Source organism: Vanessa tameamea, chromosome 10, assembly GCF_037043105.1.
Source record: "Vanessa tameamea isolate UH-Manoa-2023 chromosome 10, ilVanTame1 primary haplotype, whole genome shotgun sequence".
Classification (NCBI taxonomy): Eukaryota; Metazoa; Arthropoda; class Insecta; order Lepidoptera; family Nymphalidae; genus Vanessa; species Vanessa tameamea.
In genome coordinates this window covers 13,064,932-13,090,212 of record NC_087318.1, presented here as the reverse complement: position 1 = coordinate 13,090,212, position 25,281 = coordinate 13,064,932, and the positions used below count along the sequence as shown (strand labels likewise).

Sequence of the window (25,281 nt, the reverse complement as noted above, 5' to 3'; positions counted from 1 at the left end):
TTACGTTATCGTTGACATGTTTCTGTATCATATTTTGTTTATTCCTCAATCTTACAATGACATTATTCCATATATATAACTGAATTTCAGAAGATTTATTAAGTAATTATTTATTTGTCGTGTTGTAAATGTTATACTTGATTTTTTTTTATTTTAACGCTAACTTTAATGAGCGAGCGCTGTGCCGTAATAATAATAATTTTCTTTTAAACTATTTCCGGCCACGGTGATCGATATGCAGGACAAGATACTTGCTCAAGTCTTACCACATTGCTCAAATGTGTGCACATACTCGTTTTTAATTATACTCTCATAACTGGATAAAAGGGAAAATCTGATGTGGCCGGAGATAGATCAGGCGCAGATATTTGAATGGTTTAACAGTTTAACTACGAGCTGCTATTGAAAGATTTTTTTATAAAAAACGGTAGGTACCTCAGATTAAGCAGTTGTATAAGGTTCTATGAGAAGTAGGTATAATATACTACAAGATACCGTTTACGTACGCACGAACTTCTTGCAACTAATTTGCTATTGTGAATATTTATTATGGAATATTTTTTTCATGTACGATTTTAAATAATACCTCACATTAATATCGTATAAAAAATCCACCCGTAAGTTATATTTAGTTAGTAAGTACTTGTCACACAGGGCCTCCAATACCAATTCTTCACTGTTTGCTATTGAATTGTAGCCGACATGTTGATTTTAATATTTAAAAAATTGACGTTGAATGTTATTTACAAACCAAGACCATGTCAGAAAACATTCTTAATACTTTTTGATGTATGTATATGTTCAAATATATCAAATGTATGTGAGATAATATCGAATACTACGAGAAGTAAGCACCGTATATGGTCTTGGCCGTTTTGCGTTCGCATCACATGGAAGCTCTTGAATATATTTTTATTGAATTTTAATATTATTTTATAGTTTCTGTTCCACGTTATATCATTAAAATGATATCAGTGATAGTAATGCTATAATCTGATTTGTGATATAAACGATATGTTATGTGTAATAAAATAGATATATGCCATTGACTTGCGTAATCAAATCATTTCTTGTTAGACCGACGCAACGTACCGTGTATTATTAGATATTTTTTACCAACTAAATACGTTTATTGTGTCCGTTGTACTTTTCGGTTGCATCTTGGATGACCAGATCGGGAAAAAATAGATTACATCTCCCAAAGTTTCGGCTAAAAATTCCGTATCGGAAAAGTAAAATCTATTGTGTTTTTTTGTCAAGTCATTTTCAGTGTCATCCCGAAGTTTAGAATTTGGGCAGTCCCGTGAAAATTCCTTGCATCAGAGAGCACGTAAAGCTTTTAATTACCACGGCACTTGGTATCGCTTCAGTCGTTTCTGACTTCCGTCCCATCGAACGATGAATGAGGAAATATAAAGTTCGTCTGTGTCTGTATTTACTTACATTTCAATAACTTCTGTGCAGTTCGCACCCATTAAGATTGGTCACCGTGTTCAAAATCAATCAGGACAGTGGTTTACTTTTAATTAGACCTTGTTATAAGTGCCTGTAAATTTTAGTTTTCTTTTAATAAGGCATAATTTTAGTTAGATATTTCATCTTAATTCATTCGTTTATCCTGATTATAAAATAAACTAGTTCTAAATAATTGTAGGGGATTACAAAACTATTTTGTATCATCACAGATGGGATCTAAAGTCATCATAAAAAATGCAGTAGTTAGTCTCAATGACTGAACATTTACTATACGTTATAATGACGGAATTATATTTTTCAATATTTAACCATAATAGTTATTCGCTTGTTAGATTGTATTTACTAATGTTGATGGAAATGTCTGCTTCAGCGGACGCCAGGAATTGTGTTTACGCAAACACTTGCGCTTGTAATATTATGTCTCACGCGTATGGTTAGTCTCCCTTAAGAGTGTGCGAAATCAATTAGAACATCTTCATGATGATAGTTTTTGAAATGAAAAAAAAAACATTACATATGCATATTGTGAACCTTGGCTATTTCATTGCTTTCTCATAATCTCGTGAATCACTGTACGAAGTATAAATAACTAAAAACTTAACAAAAACAAATACGATAAAAGTATTGTGTGATAAAAAGCTTCGCGAAAACTTTGTTTATTTTTTTTTTTTAATTATAAATGATTAAGTAAATGGGTTAATATATTCTCATTATTATATAATTTAAAAAAAGAACAATGCTAGTCTTCAATTCTGAGTATCAATTTTTTATCAGTTTTGTTTCAATTTAATTAATGTTTGTCGCAAGCGTATCGGTCTATCCATTCCTAAATGTTCTTTCAACCAGAAGTATCCCTAGATATTAAATCTACATGCGATTTTATACAAACGACCGACGTATTATAGTCGTACTGTGAACTATTTGAAGTCCATAACAATCGAACTTTTATAATGATGATGGCAGATATAAATTATTTAGCAAAAAAAACTCTGTCAAAGGCCTCGTCGACTACACTAATTGCCTTGATAAATTGTAAGTGTACTTTACGACATTGTTCGAGAGGAATTTAATTTAATGATAGCAATTTAAATGTCTCGTTTTCTGACGAGTTTCCTTATCCACTTGAAGAAACCAAGTTAGTTATTAAAACGAACAAAAAATATATTATTCTATTCCGAACTATAAATAAATACCTTTGTCAACTCACTATAAATGCAAGAGACTGACGACTGACTGTTACTCTATCAATAGGGTGACCTCTGGTTGGCTACAAATCTGGAGATTACCAACTATTTTATCCTAGCTAGCTGGGCAACCCTATCTGTTAGTAATATGGTAAAGTCAATCACTGTACTTGTGTTAACTATGTTTTTTTTTTAAAAACATTCGGTGCATGGGCGTCTGACTCCTGGCGCCGTAAGAATTGAAATGCGCACCCACCCTTGGGAACTAAATACTTCGGTTGTTTATCAGACAATTTAAAATGTATATTCATTACGATTAGATATATAAGCTGGAGCGGGACCGGTCGTATGATTTATTTTTATATTCATTCTATAAGATTTTATCTCTTTATCATTTCGGTAATAATTTGGATACAATTAATCTTTCAAAATTAAGGCATTAAATTGGGCATTTATCATACACAAAATAGTAGGTAGGTATTTAAACTAAAAAAAAGAACATGAGATTTATTTGCGTACGTGTGTCCGAGAATAGAAAAAGGTACATTTATTTCGTGTTTATAGCGACTCTTATACAGGGTTATTATAAACGATTGTTTTTAAATAATCTGCAGAACAAGTTTCATAATGATTTTTTTGTTTTTCAGGCATATTTGAGGGAAAAAAATAAAAAATATAATGAAATAAAATCGTTTTCCGTCTCGCATTTTTAATTTTGGAGAGATAATTTTTAAAATATATCCAGTATTTAATCGTTTTTATAAATCAGAAGAAAAAAGTAGATTTTAATTGATACTTTTTTTTAAATTAATTTTTGAAGTTGCATTTTTGACTTATTTTTGAAAAAATCAAAAAAACGTGATAACTCAAAAATGGTTCACTTTTGCATGATGCATATGGGGGTATAAATTATCGCAAATAGTCACCCCTATCACCTCCTAACGGGAATACGTCGAATTACCAATAACCCTGTATAATAATTATTAAATATTTATCTCGCGGACTTTAGCTAAATTGTCAAATTATATTACGGAAGTTAGTTCAGTTAATTAAACCAAGAACCTGAATAAATTTACATGTATTTTACGTTTTGCTTTTTTTTGAAGTAGGTTTTAGTGTCGACATGAATTCAAGTCTTTTTCTTCATTTTTTTTAATGGTTTAGGTTGGCGGACGAGCATATGGACCACCTGATGGTAAGTGGTCAACACCGCCGTAGACGATGACTCTGTAAGAAATATTAAGCATTCCTTACATCGCCAATGCGCCCCCAACTTTGGGAACTAAGATGTTATGTCCCTTGTGCCTGTAGTTACACTGACTCACTCACCCTTCAAGCCGGAACACAACAATACAGAGTACTGTTGCTTGGCAGTAGAATATCTGAGGAGTGGGTGGTGCCTACCCAGACGGGCTTGTACCTACCTCAAGTAAGCCTTACCAACAAGTAAACTATAGTAGTTAAAGATAAATATATTAAAATAGATTTTTTTAACGACATTCTTGGGCGTTTCAAGAGATCGCTTCTCAATGTAAATAAAAATGTAGTGTTCTAAATCAATCGAAAATACTCGCATACAAAGTTACACGTTCATATATTTTTTAAATTATTTTAACACATACACACACACACACATACGTTCAAACGTCTAGAATCCCTCCAATCGTTGGAGTGCGATTGTGTAACAAATATCCAAACTCACACTTTTGCATTTACAATATCAGCTCGATAGATAGGACAGTAGAATGTAACGTCGGGTCGCGTCGATAATTGTAATTACGAAATGTACTATTGTAGTATAATACTACCTGCGCTGAAGCAATCCCTGCTAATCACCCACAAGCTGATATTATAAACGTGATAATTTGATTTTGCAATCTCGGATCAGCGGATACGATTACACGTGTGAAGCAAAAGGATACGTGTGTCCATTTATGTACGCGTCATGTTTTTGTTTCAATTTTGTAATTTGATGTGTATGATTTATAGCAATACGGCAATAAACGGGTCACCTGACGTCGTTATATTCGGCCGCGAGACACCGCCTACGGTGCTTACATGTAAATCATTTTTCTATTGTTTTATGCTTATCATATTTTTAACATTGTACTTACTTTTCAAACTGGAGGCCATTAAGAGCCGATTGAATGAAGGTTGTTTGGTTGGTACTTAGAGATATTACTTTACCGGTTCACGGGCCGCATAGCGATGAGAAAGTCAAGGGTCGATCCCAATCCCTCGGGTTGCTATCGCCCCCCCAACTCCTAGAGCACCCACTCTGCCCGAGCGAGGGCTTAAACCTAAGATCTTGGGATCGGCGGCCTTATGTCCAGCCATATAAACTAGGAAGACGAATAACATATTAACTGTATATATATTTTTTTACATAACAGCCTATAAATTTCCCACTGCTGGGCTAAGACCTCCTCTCTCTTTGAGGAGAAGGTTAGAAGCATATTCCACCACGCTGCTCCAATGCGGGTTGATGGAATACACATGTGGCAAAATTTCGTTGAAATTAGCCACATGCAGGTTTCCTCACGATGTTTTCCTTCACCGCCTAGCACGAGATGAATTATAATCACAAATTAAGCACATGAAAATTCAGTGGTGCCTGCCTGGGTTTGAACCCGAAATCATCGGTTAAGATGCACGCGTTCTAACCACTGAGCCATCTCGGCTCTCGCTGTTTATATAAAGCATGGTTAAATTTACTCGTTCAAAGTATATAGCTGTAGGAAGTTTCTGAGGTGGCCCAGTGGATAACATCATTGATAGAAACCCCAGAAGATCGAAGTACGGTTAAAATAAGGATTAATCAAATTAAGGTTTAAATCCGGGTTATAATTTGTCTCGTGCACAGTGATAAATCTTTCAAGCAACCCGTCAATAGCTGCAACCGCTCACAATTATATAATCATTAAGTGTTTTTTGTATACATGAAAAAAAAAACTAAAATGAAATGTTATCTTGCCAAAATTATTGTCTCGTGACTTAGGAATATGCAATAATTTATAGTCACGGCATATATTGTTTTTTCCACTGGCCTTGGTTGCTGCGGTTTCGACTCAAATCGTTTTCATAAATCCTTTTTGATTATACTATAATTGTTAATTAATATAATATTTTTTATTATTTTAAATAATTAAAAGGCAGATAAAGTATATTATATCTATATTTATCTATAGGTATCCGTAGTCTTGCATCGCGCACCGCTGGCCATTTGACTTGACATTTGACTTGTAAATTGCTCATGATGTCGCGTGAGCGACAATCATCATGAGTAATCTTTAGCGATGATGATAAGGAATACAATAATATAGGGTTTTTTTAGTAAAAGTAACGTTTATGTAAATGTTCTCAGATTAAATATATTTTTATATAAAAATAATGGTATTCGACTTTAATCATAAATAGGACAAAAAAAAATTCTGAATGTAAAAATAAATCTTTTTTTTTGTATACTTAATTTATATTTAATAAACTTTTTGGTTACCAGGACATCAGGGATGGAAGGCAGTATAACAGTGAATGGTATGGAACGTAACCTATCCAGTTTCCGGAAGCTGTCGTGCTACATCATGCAAGACAACCAGCTGCACGGCAACCTGACCGTCGAAGAGGCAATGGCGGTGGCTACGGCTTTGAAACTGCCCAGTGCCACCACAAGAGAGGATAAAGAAGAAGTGGTAAGCTTATATTCAATATAAATAAATGTTTTTATGCAATAATATGCCTTATGTTATGTGCAAATGCCCTTAGTAATCAACCAATGTAAGTTATGGTCAAAGAAATTGACCCCGTAACTTACATTGTTGATCTGATTGATGATGATATCTATGATGTACCTTACATTACTCGGTGGTAGGTCTTTGTAGACAGACCCGGCTGAGCAAGTACCACCCACTCACCCTCTGTCAAATAGCGATAACTTTTATTGTTCTGTTCCGGTTTAAAGGGTGACTAAGTCAGTGTAACTATAGGCTTAAAAGACATCTTAGTTCCCAGGTTGGCGGCCCATTGGAAATGTAATGATTAATATTTTTCATAGCGCAAATGTCCATGAGTGGCGGTGACTACTTATTAAAATTTATTACTATATAAAAAATGTCTCTTGTTCCTGCAATTACATCGGCGAACTCACTCTCTCAACCGGAACACGTCAATACAGAGTATTCATGTTTGTCGCCGTGACTGAGTGGGTGATACCCACCCGAATGAAACCGAACCGATCCGTCTACAATTGTGTAATACTTTTGTTCAGTAGTTTTCATATAATAATTGAATTATGTTTACAAGTAGATGCGAAGAAATGTAAATGAAATTAAAGGTCAATGTAATTAAACATAAATTTCTGGTGAGGTTGCTCCTTGGGTACTTTAGCTTGTATACATTACACTCAAATTACCTTATTCGGTTGCACTTTTTACATAAAAATAATAATTCTTAAATGCGTATGTACTGAATTAACTTTTACTGCTTGTAAACATAACTGGTTACTGGTTATCCTTTTTTCAACTTAGTTTTCGTTTTTAACTCATTAACTTATTAATACATAAATATTCTTTCAGATTCAAGAGATATTGGAAACTCTAGGCTTATCGGAACATCACAAAACGATGACATCAAATCTATCAGGCGGTCAGAAGAAGCGGCTCTCCATAGCTCTGGAGCTGGTCAACAATCCCCCAATCATGTTCTTCGACGAGCCAACATCAGGCCTGGACAGTTCCTCCTGCTTCCAATGTATCTCCTTGTTGAAAACTCTCGCCAGAGGCGGAAGGACGATCATCTGCACCATTCACCAGCCCTCCGCTAGATTGTTCGAGATGTTTGACCATTTGTACACGTTAGCGGACGGCCAGTGCGTCTACCAGGGCAGTACAGGGAGACTGGGTAAGATAAATAAATAACTCCCCTGTTCACAAAAACGATAACTCTTACAATATAAATTATGAAAACAATCCGAAGGCAAGTGTCTGTGTGGAGATGGCGTCGGCCGGTAGTGGACACATAGACACGTGTAGCATAAGAACAACATACATTTGATTAAAAAACAAAGGTCATGGATGAATGGCATTCATAAGACAAATAAGATAAAACGTAAAATAAATAATACATCGTCATAAACTATAATCAATGGATTCGCATTAATCAGGAAATATGCTCTTATAAAAAAAAAACAAATTTTTATTGTATCGTAACGAGCCGAAGAAAACTTTATATGCGAGTACCAATCAGCTCGTCGAGTTAGGCAGTAAACATATTTAGCCCTCGCCGTCTCCTATTGCTCGAGCTGCTGTTTTCACTTTCAAATTATGTATATTTATCATCCGTTCGTAACATTGAGTAATACTATTATAAATATCGTATATATGGAGATTGATACGGTTGACGTGGGTAGCACGTGTATGAAATATTTCTCGTATTTTAAATATCTCGAAGGTATGAAGCGATTTCTTGATTTTTTGTACTCGTAATCTTAGATATACTAACGTTACAGTTCTAAAGATGTATAACAGGAAATTTGACGCGATAGCTTCAAAGACATCGCGTAGGAAGGCAATTTTTACTTTTCCCCCACTACGTAATTCCACGTTAATCGCCCGTGGGATACCGTCGTCGTCAACCGGGGGGCGTAGCAATAATAGTAATTAACAAAAAAATGACGTAAAAAGCATAAGCGAGTGCGGTGTCCCCGCAGTGGAGTGGCTGGGCAGCCTGAGCCTGCAGTGCCCGTCGTACCACAACCCGGCCTCCTTCGTCATCGAGGTGTCGTGCGGCGAGTACGGCGACCACACCGGCAAGCTCGTGCGCGCCATCGACAACGGCAAGCACGACATCCGGTGAGACACCCCCCCCTCTACCTTACTCCCTCTCTCTCTGAAGGTTTTATCTATAATGGGAGCTTTGTACTGACCATGCACGTACGTTTGTATTTGGACAACCTTTCAGGCGAAACATCCGAGACGTTCTGTGATCGTGACGTGAGTGATGTGAGATTAAACGTCACACTTTTAGAATGACTTCATTAATCGTTCGTATTTTTAAAACGGTTGAAGTTAATTTAAATTGTCACCTGACGGCGATAGACATTAGTCTATGACGTCACTGTGCCATTAATTATGTGCATATAATTGACAGATTTAATGTTTCGTTATATTAAACATTTCATAAATAAATATGCAGAATTTACATACGACATTTATTCAGTTCGTTTACATATTGCCTTTTACGATTGATTATATAAAATATTCAATCAACTATATATTTGAATTAATAGTAAAAATTTGAAAAACAAAATATACCAATTTATATTGACTGTTCCCTGTGGGTGATGTACCCCTCCCCTTACCGTCTTAACGCTACCAACCATGTGCGCTAAGGTTTCACGTCCCCTGTGCTAACCAGAACAGAACTAAAGCAATCATATTTGGCGCTATGTGTGCTGGTAGTGAACGATTAATTGAAATATCACTCATTTGTAGAAACGTAGGAAGTCAGAAACCATAACCAACATTTGGTCATTAATTACATAATATATATCCGATAATGCTACAGAACGGGGCTGCCGCTACCGAAAATGGCGGAATACAACAACAAGAAGGACATGGAGAATTCGCTGAAGAACGACTGGAACAAGAATGACGCGTCGCAGGTGCAGGACAAGATGGACGCCAACGGGGCCAACGGGGCCAACGGGGCCAACGGGGCCAACGGGGCCAACCTGCACAACGGGCTCATTCAGTTCGCCGCCAACGAGATAGCCAAGGGCAAAGGTGAGTCCCGCAGATGGCAGCAGCATCACACATTTAGCTGATTTGTAATCCTCCTCCAATAATAGGAACCCATTCAATTCAGTCTAATAGTGTGATATTTAGACTAAACTATATTTTTGTCTGAGATTCCATAACACAAACATGGCGTCTGACTTTTACTCCATTTTGACTCTTATTATCATACAAATAAGGAATAACGTTTTTAACAAGGCGGCTGATAGCGAGGTCAGAGTAACAGATAAGCTTCCTGTATGAGCAGCCCTCGAACAATGTTTATTAAATATGTATGTATTCATATGAAGATTGTTTGTGTTAAAGTTAAATTATTAAGATCATGGCCATTTTTTGCTTTAGCTATAATATTTGATGTCATTGGTTTTCGTAATACGTTTCTTGAAGTAAGGAAGGATGAAGGTGATACGAGTATGGCGTATTTCAATAATAACATTAAAATTACGCTCAATTTAGTACACGTGTCTGTGAAATCGTTAGATCATATTCGTCAGAAACGTTAAAAATAAAAATGTAGTTCATAAATTCAGTCAGTTCATAATTTTAGTCACATCGCTTCCAAAGAAGTTTCACTTCAATGAATTTTACATAAATATTTGAAAACAATAGTGTGACGTCACTAATAAGTTGGAAAATACTGTTCATTCCAGGAAAAGACTTATCACGGCAAAATGTAAAAGTAACAGCCTGTTTATGACCCCCTGCTGGACTACTCCTCTGGGCCTCGTATTCTTGTGAGGATCTTCGACCAGCGATTACCATTTTTCGTAACAAAAACGCCTGTGTCGCTTTGTCTGATATTTAAATAAAGGTTTTTATAATTGTGGTCTCTAGGTATTTTCTTGATGACCAATTCCTGATATTCGTATATCTACAAAAATATACCCATACGTTTGGTATTATGTAAATGTAGAATAGAGTTAAGCTAATATTTAGCCGTAGGGACGAGAGGCGGCGGAACATTAATAAGTGAATAACCTTCCATTGTTTACTTTGGTCATTGAACTTCGAACTTACACGACAGATATATATATATATTTTTTTATGGTATTGGTTGACGGACGAGCATATGGACCACCTGATGGTAAGTGGTCACCACCGCCCATAGACAAAGGCGCTGTAAGAAATATTAACCATTCCTTACATCACCTATGCGCCATCAACCTCGGGAACTAAGATGTTATGTCCCTTGTGCCTGTGATTACTCTGGCTCACTCACCCTTCCAACCGGAACACAACAATACAGTGTACTGTTATTTAGCGGTAGAATATCTGATGAGTGGGTGGTACCTACCCAGACGGGCTTGCACAAAGCCCTACCACCAAGTAAAATATTTGTCTGATGTTTATCTGATGTGTAAAATATCGCTTACTTTCGTCCTTTTTCATTTTCTGAGTGGTCCACTTGTTACGTAGCCTTAGCTTAGCATGCCTCGCGCCATATTGTTTTTACTAATAGCAGACCAAGCTTGTACACTCATCGGCGAGACGGAGAATTAACGCGTTAAAAAGAGTGATTTTCACCGAAATTGGTGTTTTTTCATTCTTAACTATTTCTTTTGGCACACCCGTTCTGCATTTCCAAGTGTTGCTTATTCTTTCGAAAGTTGGTCTTTTTTAAATATTAGCTGTCCCAGACATATGTAATCATCAACATGTTTGAAAACACCCTATCCTATTTCTGTGTTTTCTTTTATAGCATATTTCATTACTTTCTCTGGATTCATTGATGAACCTGCTTCCTTGCTTTTATTAGCTAAATGCAGTACAGTTTGTAGTACATCCGGTTTCTCTGCGAATAGCACAATATCATCTGCGAATCTTGATTTAGGCGTCCCATTTACTTTTATTACAAATTCTTCCCCGTTTAAAATGTTTGGGGAAACTGGGTCCGTACTCTCTAAAAACTTTCTGCTTAAAAAATATCTCCCAGGTGTTTAAGTAGATTTTCTGCCGTAGAGTTTTAGTATATTTCTTTTAGGATTTTTATATATTTGCTTTCTACACCCTGGTTTTCTAGACTTTTACAGATATAATAATGACTGAGGGAATCGATAGCCCGCATGTAATCTGCGAATGGCACGCAGTAGTGTTAGCATTATTCATTAAGTTTTTCGATAACCTCACCGCGTGAATGTAACCGACGGTAGAATAATCGGTATCATTACTTACATTTAAATATAAGTATTCCTATTTATATCGCGTCAAACTACGGCGACACCGTATGGAATACAATTTTTCACCCGGAAGAGAGACCGAGGCAGTAATAAAAAACCGAATCTGTCGCGCCCAGGGGAGCCGATGGTGGTCCAGGTGGACTCCGAGAAGCAGGACAACGCGGAGGTGGCGCTGCTGGGCGCGCCGTCCCCGCGCCGCTACGCCACGTCCGAGCTCACGCAGTTCTGGGTCGTGCTCAAGCGGACGCTGCTGTTCAGCCGCCGCGACTGGGTACGGCTGCGCGTTGCGATCGGCTCACACGGACGAGAGGCCTCGGCGTTCTCCATCGGATAACCTTTGCCATTTATACCGATAGCATCATGTACACAATATGTAACTGAGTGCTTGCTTTGGAGCTAATTTCATCTAAATCACGATACATACCATATGTATCAATTTAACCGATTATTTTGATGCCGTTACTTTGAATTTTACAAGTTTTCGTTTAACTTCGTCTTAATATGTGTGGTTCAAATTATACGGAGCTGAAATGGAAATGTTTCTTAATAAGAAATATTTCCATTGAAGTCCTTTACTGAACACAGATCGTAACAAATACCGGCTATATACATATAATGCACGTAAAAGGTCAAACGAGAGTCTGTCCGCAGACGCTCATGTACCTGCGGCTGTTCGCGCACATCCTGGTGGGCTTCCTGATCGGCGCGCTGTACTACGACATCGGCGACGACGGCTCCAAGGTGCTCTCCAACCTCGGCTTCCTGTTCTTCAACATGCTGTTCCTCATGTACACCTCCATGACCATCACGATCCTCAGCTGTGAGTGCACTTAACACACAATTCAATGCAAATTTAGCTCCGATTTACGTTTACGTTACTAACGACAGTCTCTGAACAGGAGAAACAAAATATATTTTACGAAAATTGTATATATATTTCTTCTTCTACGGCAATATAAAACTCACTTAGCGACTATATACTTAAAAGTAATCTCTAAATGTATTATTATAACAATTGTTAGCTATATTATTACCTTTCATCACAAATAATATATGATTACCGTTTCAGTCCCACTCGAGATGCCGGTGTTGATAAAGGAGCACTTCAACAGATGGTACTCGCTGCGCTCCTACTACCTGGCCATCACCGTCTCCGACATACCGTTCCAGGTGACGCCCTCGCCCGCTTGTTTCTTTTACCTTAACCTTACCCTTTGGGGAGTCCGACTCCACGCTAGAAGCCCCCACATAACGGTGACCGTCTTTCCAGGCTATCTTCTGCATCATCTACGTGGTGATAGTGTACCTGCTGACGTCGCAGCCGCTGGAGTGGTTCCGCTTCTCCATGTTCCTGTCGTCGTGTCTGCTGATCGCCTTCGTGGCGCAGAGCGTGGGGCTGGTGGTGGGCGCCGCCATGAACGTGCAGGTGCGCCCCCCCCACAGACACCCCGTGCACACGTCGCCGCCCCCACAATAACGCCCCTCTAACGCAACGCAACGCAACCCCCAGAACGGCGTGTTCCTGGCGCCCGTGATGTCGGTGCCGTTCCTGCTGTTCAGCGGGTTCTTCGTGTCGTTCGACGCCATCCCGGTGTACCTGCGCTGGATCACGTACGTGTCGTACATCCGCTACGGGTTCGAGGGCACGGCGCTGGCCACCTACGCCTCCAACCGCACCAAGCTGCAGTGCCACCAGGTGCGCCGCCCGACCTCGCTCGCTTCTATCACTATTTCTGCCAGCGGTGACATTTGTAGAATCGCATTTGACCCTCTTGAAATGCATTTTATTTCATTACATCAACGCACGAATCCAGCGACATCGTCTCGTAACTGAATATGTACCGCTGCCCTTTGCATTTAAATGAATTAAACAAAAATAAATTGGACTCGCAGGTGTACTGTCACTTCAAAAACCCGGAGACGACGTTGGAAGAATTGGACATGATAAACGCCGACTTCACGCTGGACATAGCGGCGCTGTGCCTCATATTCCTCATCCTGCGCATATCCGCCTTCCTGTTCCTGCGGTGGAAGCTGAGGTCCACGAGATAGGTCCCGCGACCCTCCGGCCGTTCCGATAGAGCTTAGTCATAAAAATAGTCTGAGGTGGAGGTTCCGCGTCGCGGAGACCCGTCGGAGCGAAGATCGAACCCAGCCGATGTGATAATAGGTGGCTTTCGAATAAGATAATATAGTTATGGTAGTAATGGAACCTCGGAACGTGGCGAGTGGTGGCGGCGCCGAGCGCTGGGGGCGGAGGCCGGTCGCCTCCGGACGGTCGCCGGCGCTGGTGCACGACAACATAAGACTTAACTAATTTTGATATTTTTGGTAATTTTATTCGCAGAGTAAAGATAGTTTTTTTATCGCCGCTGTGATCGGGAGCTCGTTCCGGTGCCGCTACGTGTACCGTATTATATTTATCGACGATCCAAAAACTTATAATTTGGACTTCTACTGTAACGAAACAAAATCTGACGCGATTTCGTTTCGTGTTGCCGGTGTACATATGTTCGAATTATGATTTAACGCTCGATGAAATTTTCAATTATTGCTCATTTAGTATCTTGCCTGTGTGCGGTGTGCCTTATAATTTTTGCCTAAATATGTGCAAAACGATAGTCAAATTGAATATATTAATAATATATAAGAAATGAATTTTACACAAAACTATATAAAAGTGATATTTTAATTAGAAAACAGTTATACGTGTAATTATTGTAATGTTAATTAGGTTTTTATTTTGTATATAGACAAGAAAATACATATATTAAGGCTTTATACTATGTTTTTGGGCTCAAAATTACTGATAAACAATATTAAAAAAAAAGAAATCAATGATATTGCTAGCGCGAAGCGAGTTAGTTCAATGATGATATTGGGGGAGCACAGTGTGCCTCCTCCGTTAACGTGAGTGTTTTGTTAACTTTTGATCGGAGCTTCTTTGACTACCGTGTTGCATGTGACACAGACGGAAACACTTAACTAGGGATCGGTTATTGTATTTGTAGTTAGTTATATAATCGCATAAAGAAATTATGGTCCAATAAATATTACGGTTAGATGGTTTTAGAGTGTATGAAGTTTCTATATTTTTTATTAAATGGTTTTAATATAATTGTCGTTTTATTCATTTGTTTTCTATCCTTTTATATAAAAAAAAATTTCAATTGTTTTTCGATGATCGAGGCCCTTTGTGAGTTCGACTGATGTGCGTGTACACACATATATACACCACGCGAATAGATACACACACAACACACACACGCGCACGCAAGCCCGCACACATACACGCTCGCATGTCGTCTCAAGGAGAGAGCGTGGCGGGCGAGCGCCGCAGACAAGTTGTTAGCTTTCGGTTGCCATTGCACTTTTTTTAAATCATCTTAATGTTGTATGTACAGTCAGAGTAAGAAAACCTTCGTCAGTTTTCAAATTCACTCCTTTATCAAGTCGTAAACTTTTAGTACCTTTTGAATCTATGGCACTAAACAGTCCAACTGCATATAAAATTAAACTAACATAGTATGATAACTTGGTTCAAAATAGCGTAACATCTTTGGACTACGTCTAGTGTCATATTAACATAAAAACTTTGTTATGGCCTAATTAGTCATTACAAGATTTAAATTAGATATGATATCCTCTACTGAATTGTCAAAGTCTGTCAGTGTCATATATTTTCTTGTAATATCTTGTAATCTTAAAATAAAAACTCTTGTAATATTATTCGGTCGTTATTTTAAGTGACGGTTAATGTAATGACGTGACGTGTGATGAGTGGTTCCATCAGCATCGGGAAGTGGTAGTGATTCCTTGGCCTGCAAAAGCGGCGGATATACCCTATCGAAAATCTATGGGGTTTGATGGTGCAACGGTGGATAAATAATAACGGTAGAACCAAAGCAGCTGTCGTAGAACATTGCCGAATGCCGAAGTGTCTGGGAGGGCTTCAGAGGAACCGACATATGCTCTCGCCTTGTTGGATCACTGCGACAGCGACTACAAGCTGTGATTGATACGAATGACAGATATACTCGTTTTTAATAAAATAAATAAGATTTGTTTAAATGAATAAATTTTACCATAATTACTATTTGTTTTTACTATTTTATTTACTACTTCCGTCCTGCAGTTTCACCCGCGTTACCGAAGATTTTATATTTTCCTGGCATTAAAAGTATCCAATATCCTATTCCAGTACATATTATATCTGTGTGCAAAAATTTTATCCAAATCCGTTTAGTAAATTTTACGTGAAAGAGTAGAGTAGAGTAAACATCCATCCATACCTCAGAGAAATCAGCCAGATCCATACACACAAACTTTGGCGTTTATAATATTAGTAGAAAGTAGGATAACTACTATGCACTCTCTTTTATAAGAGACAAGACTATTTCCTAATCTCCGGTGTTACACGATCATTCACGGAGGACTATGAGGTTTCGTGAAAAGTTGGTAATTATCATACCGATGGACGGCTTCTTATTATTAATATTATAGCTTTTAAACGCTATTATACTCTTTGCTAGATGCGACTTATAACGACATTGCGACGCAATATGTCATACTCAATCGGTAAAGCAGGTTATCGCTTATACCGAGCACACGAAAATAGATCTTAAGGTGATGAACCTTGTCTTACCCGACATACGTACATTCCTATTGAATATCGAACTATGAGCTCCATTATTGGCAGCCGCAGCAGCTAGGCGGTTATCGCTGTTTTGATTCAAAAATATTTTAGCAAAACTCACTATATACATACAATACTCTTGTTTGGTTTGAGTTTGATAGAGCCAATAAAGTTGATACCGAGTGACAAGCTAGAAACAAGTAAAATGTGACAATGGAATGAAGTGAAATGACAACACTGGAAAATATTGTGAAAATAAAAAACACTTTATGGGGAGAATAATTGAATATTTACATTATAAATATATTAAGTAAATAAAACCAAAAGACAAGATATTAAATACATTTCTTTAAAATACAGCAATTTATGTAAAAACAGACACAAACAATTTTTTCTCATATTATTAGTAAGAATTTGTTAATTTAAAATATGTTTAAAAATTAAATAATTAAAACAAGATTTATTCAGAAACTGTATTGGTTTTTAAATAAGTAATTTATTTAAACGGCTCGGTAATCGCTTTTGAAAAAAAAATAGTTCTACCATAAATAATTAAATATTAATTTACAAAAATGTTGAACAAGCATATGTAAGTTTCAAACAAGAATCATCATGTTATATGGCAGATTATATCATGTGTTCATTAACGAAAGGCTACAGTCACGATTTGCATAAATAATGTCTAGATTCGAGTGATAGCAATTTACCTTGTTCTGCTCTGAGAGGTGACATCAAACAGCCGTGAGAAAAAATCGATTAAACAAATACAACAAAGTTACACATTTTTACTGCTATTTATAAGAGGTAGGCAAACGACAATTACGAGACTCACAAATCAATAGTTTTAAGACAATACAACAACATTGTTTGTAGTAACATTCTCTCTTATCTGTTGTCATACTGGCAACACTGACTAGAATTGTTCTACTAGCTTTAGAAATAATCAATTATTTGTTATAGTTATTACAAAGTACATTATGATGTATTACAGTAGCTCACTTATTATTTAAATGAAAAATAGCTGTGCAGTCAAATATTCATTGGGCGCGTCCTCTCAAAATGTATTAATTATAAATGAAATAAACTTCAATATTATAATCTAATTTATAATACTTTGGTGCCGTTCCTGTTAGTCGTCTCACGCACACTACAACTTGTGGTAGCGCTTTGTGCTAGCCTGTCTGGGTAGTTACCATCCTCATCAGATATTCTATCGCCAAACAACAGTACTCAGTATTGTTGTGTTTCGGTTTGAAGGGTGAGTGAGCCAGTGTAACTACAGGTACAAGGGACATAACATCTTAGTTCCCAAGGTTGGGTGGCGCATTGGCAATGTAAGGAATGGTTAATATTTTTGACAGCGCCATTATCTATGGGCGGTGGTGACCACTTACCATATGCTCGTCGGCCAACCTAAGCCATCAAAAAAAATGAAGAAAAAGACTTGAATTTTATACCATAAAAATAAAAGTCAACATTTTTTAAGTGCGAGCGTGACTAACGCAACTGATGCACGTCGATAAAAAATTGTCATAGAGGGGCGCGCCTTCGTGAGTCTTATAGATCTATAAATATATATGAGTTATTACAAGTTCTAATATTTTTGTCAGTCTACATTATACTAGTGACCTGGCACGCCTTGCCTCAGGTGTAATTTATTAATAAAGAAAATGATATGATATGAATATAATTTATACCCAATAGCACTCCGGAATAGTGTAGCTTTCTTCCAGGAAAAAAAATTTAGATCATTTGGATCATTAGTTCTGATTACCCCCTACATACAAACAAACTAATTTTACCTGTTTATAATATAAATAATTTCATGAAAAAGTACTTAATTTCTAAAATTGGTAAAGTATTTTGTTCGAAGATTAACCCATTTGGTAAGTATTTCTATAATTAATATTCCAACGGATATAGAATACCCACACATCAGGATGTACCAAGGTACAGTAATATTACTCTTTCTTATATTTTCATTAAAGTTGAACCTTAAATTGTTCTTCCAATACAAATGTCGCAGATAATTCTGGACGAGGCCATTCTCCCTCAATCGTAGGGTATGTGTACGTAACTTATCGAGCAAAGGAAATCCTTTGTACGTGTAAATCGTATAAATGATTTTACTAAGCGGACGATCAAACGTATAGATCTTTGGATTCCCAGTTTCGTCGTAGAAACTGTGCTTATTATACGTATATATTGAATGTAGGGTAACTGTATATTTATCATTGTCTTGGCTGACGGTATGCATACTTTTTAACAACCTATCACAGTCCTTGTTTCGATATTGCTCAAACGTGCTATTCTCTACTGAAAACGTGAACGTCCTCATGACTTGACTGATACAAGGCTTAAGGTGGTTTTTTATAATGTCGTTCTCGTCAGATATTTGGTAGGTCATAATGGGATTCGTCACCAAACTTACTAAGCTCGATTGGTAATACGAATTGACGAGATAAGCGAACCAAACCCACGCGATGAACAGGTACCTTGAAAAACAGCTTCCCTTAATTTTGCTACTAACGAGAAACATAGAGGCCCACATCTTCAGGAATAGCACGCCTATATCTTTTGGGCGAACTACGACGATAAAAAATAAAAAGTACAGAATGAAAGAAAAAAACAGGGTGATCCATACTACTGCACTAAACTCCAAGTACAAATTCTTCCATGGAGAGACAGGCGTCGCTTTTTTGACTTGGTATCGAACATCTTCAGCGAAAGCTAAGTGTCCCTCTAAATAGTCGAATACCATAGCTCTAGGGTGTGTGAGCAGCATCCCGCCTATTATTAAGTCGTTTAATCCAGTTTGCAAGGAATTTAACGGACCAATTGCTGACATATTTTTATCAATCACTGTAAACAATTCACTGTCTTCGTAACTGTAGAAATAATCAATATTAAAATGTTCTAAATTACTTAATATATACAGTACATATTGCTCGACTCCAAACATACTTATGGAATTGTTTATTGCATTCATGCTGTAGGGAGGCCAGTGCAGGCATTTAACTCTTAGAGTGCAATTTTTAAGACCCGTTACAAGTTTGTTAGGGTATAAATTTTTGTTACGTGATTCAGAGCATTTTCCAAATTCATCTATTCGGTCGTAGCGATAACCACACGAGAAGTTATCGAACGGATTGTAGCTGTATAATAAGGAATCAAATTCGTTCATCACAACTACGTTTATAATATGAAGCTTTAACAAAACATCAAAGACAACTTTAAGGTCTTCTCTCGGTATATTTTTGATGAGAATTAAATACCGAGCTAGCGGATTCCATGAGGATTCTCTCACGAGATTGGAAAAGGTATTTTTGAAGTCAGAAGTGTTCCCCACTGTCACAAGGTAGCTTTCATTCGGCACTGATAGTTTTGTTTTCGTTGTTTTTGATATAACTGGTATAAATTCGATCGAGTTTACAGTTTTAATTACTTCTTGGTTGTCACCATTCGTGTCGATATACGTCAGTTCCTTATATTTATAAAAATACATTTTCATTATATCACTTACGCATTTTTCCAATTTTTCATTTCGATTTGACATTTCCGCATACATTTTGCTTTCATTTAAAGGAATCAGAGATAAGAACACTGTGACAAATACGACCAACATCCTTACCAGTTATTATACGATTGATGAATCGGTCGTACATATTATTGAACACACAAAAACGACAATTGGATAATTGTAGTAGTCTTAGGTTGAGAGATACCACGCGAATATTAAAATTATTGTATTGATTCGTTTCTTTAAATATTTAAATATCAAATACAATAAAATTATAATGTAAGAAATAACAATTTATTTACATTTTTTTGTTAGTCGACAGGTAACAGTATCAGTATAAATGTTGGAATATGCAATTATAATACAGAATTCTGTGACCTTAATTTGAGATAATAGCCAATTATATAATAATAATATGAAATATTTGATGATGTCCTTCTGGCTGAGTTTAGCCACGACAGTCACAACGGTAAATAGCTCATTGTGCAGTTTATATCATAGTGCCACTGCCGATTGTGAAGCTCCACGCTTCGACTAAGAATATATTGACAAAAAGCTGATAACTTGAATGTAACCCGATGAGTTAAAACTCGACTAAAAAAGCAGAGCAACACAAGAAGACAGAAGATAACACAGAAACAAATATATACATATTTCTGATACATCGATAGTTATCAGATAATATTTGATAATTGTTCTTTGTAATGAGATACAGTAAGTATTAAAATTTAGGTAGATAGTTAATGTTAAAGAGAGTGATTACGTAATAGCCTGTTAATCGGTTAAAATTTGTCTAACACATTTATATATGTGATATTTATAAACAGACAGATTATTTGTAGACAGAATACTATCAAGCGTAAGTCATGAAACTTGCGTTATCAGGTGGAACGACAACCGACCAGCTCAAGGTGTCAGGTTAAAATCTGAAAATATTTAACATTACTAGGCGGACATTATTGAGCCCAAAGAAGCGGACAATAAACGGCATATTTGAAACATACTAGTGCAATGCTATCTAGCTCTTTGACTATATTAATAAATGTTTTATCATTTAATCTCACTTGTCACTTTTGTTTCTAATGCTATAAAATGCTTTCTGTAATTAATCAGTGCACATGACATTAATTGTTATTAATTTGTCAGACTTGTAGTCCATTCCAATGGCAGCAGGAGGCACGATAAATGAACGTCTCTGACTGACCTTGAATTGACATGACATTCAAGTTTAAATCGAAGAAGGAATGATAAATATATAATTTATTTGATTATTTTTATACAATTTCAACGATGGGTAATATGTCAGATATTAGTAATTTGAATGCACCCTTCATTATTGCTATTGTAATTGTGACTAACTAGTAGTAAGGTTTTGCGCAGGCTATACAAAGAATTATTAGAGGTATTTTCTGCCTCGCATGACCACTCTGTGTGTGTACACTTGTACTACGCGTGTACACTTGTTCTATTCGGCGCATTAGATGTTCATGGGCCGTGGTAGTAATTTTCCATAAGGTGAGCCTTTTATTTCCTCCTATTCCTCCTGCTAGTTGGCCAAACATTACACAGAAAAATAAAAAAAAACCGCTAAACGGTAAACATTTATCTTAGTTTATCGAAGCATAGTCGAATAGGCAAGAAGCCAAAACCACATAATCATATATTCTACCACCAAACAGCAAATTCGTAGTACTGTTGCGATCCGGTTTGAAGAGTGAGCTAATGTAACTACAGGCACAAGGAACATCCTAGTTCCCCAGATTTGTTAGCTCATTATTGATGTAAGGAATATTTAATATTTCTTACGGCGACAATGTCCACTTATCATCAGATGTTCCATTTTCCAGTCCGCCAAACAATATCATAAAGACAAAGTTAGTTATTTTAATAACCTTTAGGTTATAAAAATACGACATGATTAATTTGGTCCTGCATTACCAGCGTAAACGAAGATGACCAAATTATATAAATATCATCACGGTGATTCATTTAATCGTAGTGAGATTACAGCAAATAGGATTTCACTTGTTAAATTTATATTTATAATTCCTATTGTCCTCGGCGAGTGTAATTCTGCCTATGTATTTCCACCAACGCACAGCAGAGCAACATGATGGGATAAACTCCAAAAGGAGAAGATCTTTGTCTAACCGTAGGAAAGTGACGAGCTGTTATATTTAAATACATAGACTTATAATATAGAATTCAAGTAAAGTTTAACTTAACCTAGAATCTTGGTCTTTACATTTTTATTTATTTCCTTTACAAGTTTCGTATCTGAACACATAAACGATTTAAGTTATTTACTGCATAGACGTTAAATGATTAATGGCGGTCTCTTTATTATACAAGTGATATTTAAAGGCGCGATAGCCGATTCGGATGAATTAGAATTAAAAGGTATTTTTTGTAAGCTTTAAAAAATGTTGTTGCAGTCGTTTGTTGATTTTATATTTATTTAGGCATATTATTAAGCATTCATATATTCATTTTATGGATAATATTTAATTATATTATTATTTTGTTATGTATTATCTACGTAGAATAACTTCAGATAAATCAATAAAACATGTAAACACTGGTGGTGAAAAAAGAAAACAGCGATTATGTTTATACCAAAATTATAGATTTTTATGATTGCTGAGGATTTTTAACTTAAGTACTTTAACTTGTACAAGTTTGAAAACTGACTAAGTCGTATATCTGAAACTGTCGTATGGAGTGTAGAGGTATAGGGAAGTATCTCATATGGTCCTCACAAGAAGAGTCTCTACTTAAACGTATGCAACACTTTAACCTTAAACTGCCGGAATGGCGCTACTGTAAAATAAACAGTTGTTAGGAAAGAATCAGTTCAAAATATTAATCTTTTTTTTTTCTTGAAAGCAGCGAACACATAAAAGAAACTTAATTTATTTTATATAATATTAAGACAAATATAACGTAATAATTTATGATTTATTTTAGAAAAATGTATTTTTAATATTAATTAACTTTGTTTAACGTTAATTAACGCGTTCCTTCAAATTCCACCCTCCAACCCCAGCAGTGCTATCTGAATGTAATGTAATTTTGAGTGTCACTTTTCATACACAAATATACCTATTTTTCCTTACACCTACTCTCCAGAAATTGTATGAATGATGGTAATAAACACCTTCGAAGAACTACAACAAGTATTTTATATCGCGCTATCAGATGCTCCAATGTTTTAATATGAGGAGGAGCAGGTTTCGATCATTTGATTACTGAAATAGAAATGGAATCTGAAGTGCTCTTCAAAGCATTAATTTTGAACCTGTCGATGACAATACTGCAGTAAATTTTTGTGTTATGAAATTCGCGATAACTTCTACGGTAGTTTTTAGAATTGTTACTATATATAAATATTTATTTTAATATAGTAATTGTTAATCAAAATGCGGTAAAAATAATGAAAACATGCACAGTAATTGCTATTTACAATAGTGGGAGGATTAAATAAATATAATAGATAGATCAATCAGACGGCGCAGTTTTGTTACAGTTAGTTGTCACTGTTAGTTATTTTCTTATGAATATTCAAAAGTACTGCATACTTATTCATATGGGGACTTATTTTCCACAAAAACGGGTATTACGGTACTATAAACAGCATTAAAACATGTCGGGTGCAACGTATCCCAACTCCTTTTTTGTATCCCCGACAACCCGTATGCAAAATTACATAATGATCGGTCGCGTAGGTAAGACCTGAGCGCGTAACAAACAAACAAACTAGCATTTCCATTTTTATTAATTTGGAGGATAAACTTCCTTAATAAATGGTCTATTCTAAGCAATTTTTTAAGCCGAGCTGGTAAAATTAATAGCAATATATTTCGCTTGAAATGGCCTGTAGCCGTGTAATTCCTAGGAATAAGGCGGGTATAAATTCTTTAGCACAAAAATTTTCCTTAGCGGGTTTTTTTGTTTTTGATTATTATCTGGAAATTTTTTACAAAAGCGTTTAGACTGCAGATATATTTTATCCCACAAAATAATAAACAAGTTTCTTGCCCTATTTAATTAAGATGTTACAAGTTACTCTTGTTACTTGTTTCAAACGAAAGTTAAACTTTACGCTCTTCACCTTATGAAGAAATGATAATATTCAGTGTTGAAATTTCTGTATTTCTTTCTCCGGGATATAACCGCAGAAAAGCAATAATGGCATCACGTGAAGGAGGATTAGATACTTCTCATATTATTGTAACCTAACTTAGAAAGATCCATTTATAAATCGCATTAGCAAACAAAGCGTACCTCTGTACTTACTAATCACTAAGTAATTCAATAAATTTCATTTAAATATTTTAGAATATTTATTCAAATGTTGATAGATTATTACAGTCTACAATTTTTTTTTACAATGTACAATTCGAGTGTTGCTTTTACACAAAATTACAAATCGATATTTACATTTTCCACACGTTTCCAACTATAACGTCATGCTTATTGTTTGCTGGGGGTTAAAGGCCGTTTGAATTAATTAGGTATCCAGCGGCTGCACTCAGTTCACACTCTTTCTAACCTCGGAGCCTATGTCCTAAAAGGCTAAATACGAATATATTTATATGAGATTTTAAATTAACATAGTTATTTTTATTACTACAAGTATTTAAAACGGGATATTTACCATGTCTTTTATTCTTATTTGGGGAGCTCGATATTTCGATATTATCTACGAATGTGTTGTTCTCGTGAACAAGATGTTATAAATATCCCGTTTTAAATACTTGTAGTGATAAAAATAACTATGTTATTATGGTTGTGAATGAATGTGAGAAATACACTGCTCTGATAACCAGACAAGTGTCAAATCAATTATGATTATAATTAAAGTTAAAATATATGTATATTTAAACATCTTAATATTTTGCAGTATTTTTGTCATAAAATCTAAAGGAGTTGGATGGATGGCATTCCTCCACTCCCGTGGGCATATAAAGCCGTGGTCTGGACCATTATTGGATGTGTCAGATTACTCTTCGGTCTAACAGTGCACTACAAATAGGAATTTCTTACGTGGCGCAGTTAACCTGTGTAACCCAGGATACGTTTCTTTCTTTCATAATAGATAGATTAATAATACATAGTAAGGTATACATAGTTAGGTGATGGATTAATAATGCTTATATTTTTTTCTTATAAGAATAACTTATGCTTATTGAAGATATATAATGATTTGATATTAACTGGCGATATAATATTACGTAATTATATAAGGAACATACTGAGTTTTAAACCACTGCTATCACTTTTATATTCTACTGGCTGTCACCCTCTCTCGCTTTATTAAAGAAAAATGAATGGCTTATAACCATCTTCAGCCGATTCCGTGTTTATTGGGGCACTAAGAATAGACACAAATTAAAGGTAAGATACACCAAAGGCACGGACAAGTTATCTGTGGATCTACAACAATTACAATAAAAAAAAATAGTGTAACTTGTGAAACAATGATAATCATTACTAA

General features: G+C 36.0%; 2 protein-coding genes across 4 annotated transcripts in view; one reads left to right on the top strand and one right to left on the bottom strand.

Annotated features, from left to right (window-relative positions):
- LOC113404263 (uncharacterized protein) overlaps window positions 1-14,739 on the top strand; it is a 31,755-nt gene extending 17,016 nt beyond the window's left edge. For 2 of the 3 annotated variants that reach the window (XM_064216051.1, XM_064216049.1), the window contains 10 exons: window positions 6,160-6,349; window positions 7,232-7,556; window positions 8,365-8,506; window positions 9,222-9,439; window positions 11,745-11,899; window positions 12,280-12,448; window positions 12,698-12,798; window positions 12,899-13,054; window positions 13,139-13,324; window positions 13,522-14,739. In XM_064216051.1, the coding sequence (XP_064072121.1) occupies window positions 6,160-6,349; window positions 7,232-7,556; window positions 8,365-8,506; window positions 9,222-9,439; window positions 11,745-11,899; window positions 12,280-12,448; window positions 12,698-12,798; window positions 12,899-13,054; window positions 13,139-13,324; window positions 13,522-13,680 (1,801 nt within the window). In that variant the 3' untranslated portion in view covers window positions 13,681-14,739. The remainder of the gene's footprint in view (window positions 1-6,159; window positions 6,350-7,231; window positions 7,557-8,364; window positions 8,507-9,221; window positions 9,440-11,744; window positions 11,900-12,279; window positions 12,449-12,697; window positions 12,799-12,898; window positions 13,055-13,138; window positions 13,325-13,521) is intronic. The other variant, XM_064216050.1, reaches the window with a different exon arrangement.
- A 3,362-nt stretch (window positions 14,740-18,101) lies between these two features.
- LOC113404268 (uncharacterized) lies at window positions 18,102-19,877 on the bottom strand. The gene has a single exon (XM_026645132.2). It carries the CDS (start codon window positions 19,830-19,832, stop codon window positions 18,102-18,104), a length of 1,731 nt encoding a protein of 576 aa, XP_026500917.2. The 5' UTR covers window positions 19,833-19,877.
- Between the last annotated feature and the right edge of the window lie 5,404 nt (window positions 19,878-25,281).

Coding starts and splice junctions, on each gene's coding strand:
- LOC113404268 (XM_026645132.2), bottom strand. CDS start 19,832: ATGTATGCGGAAATGTCAAATCGAAATGAAAAATTGGAAAAATGCGTA.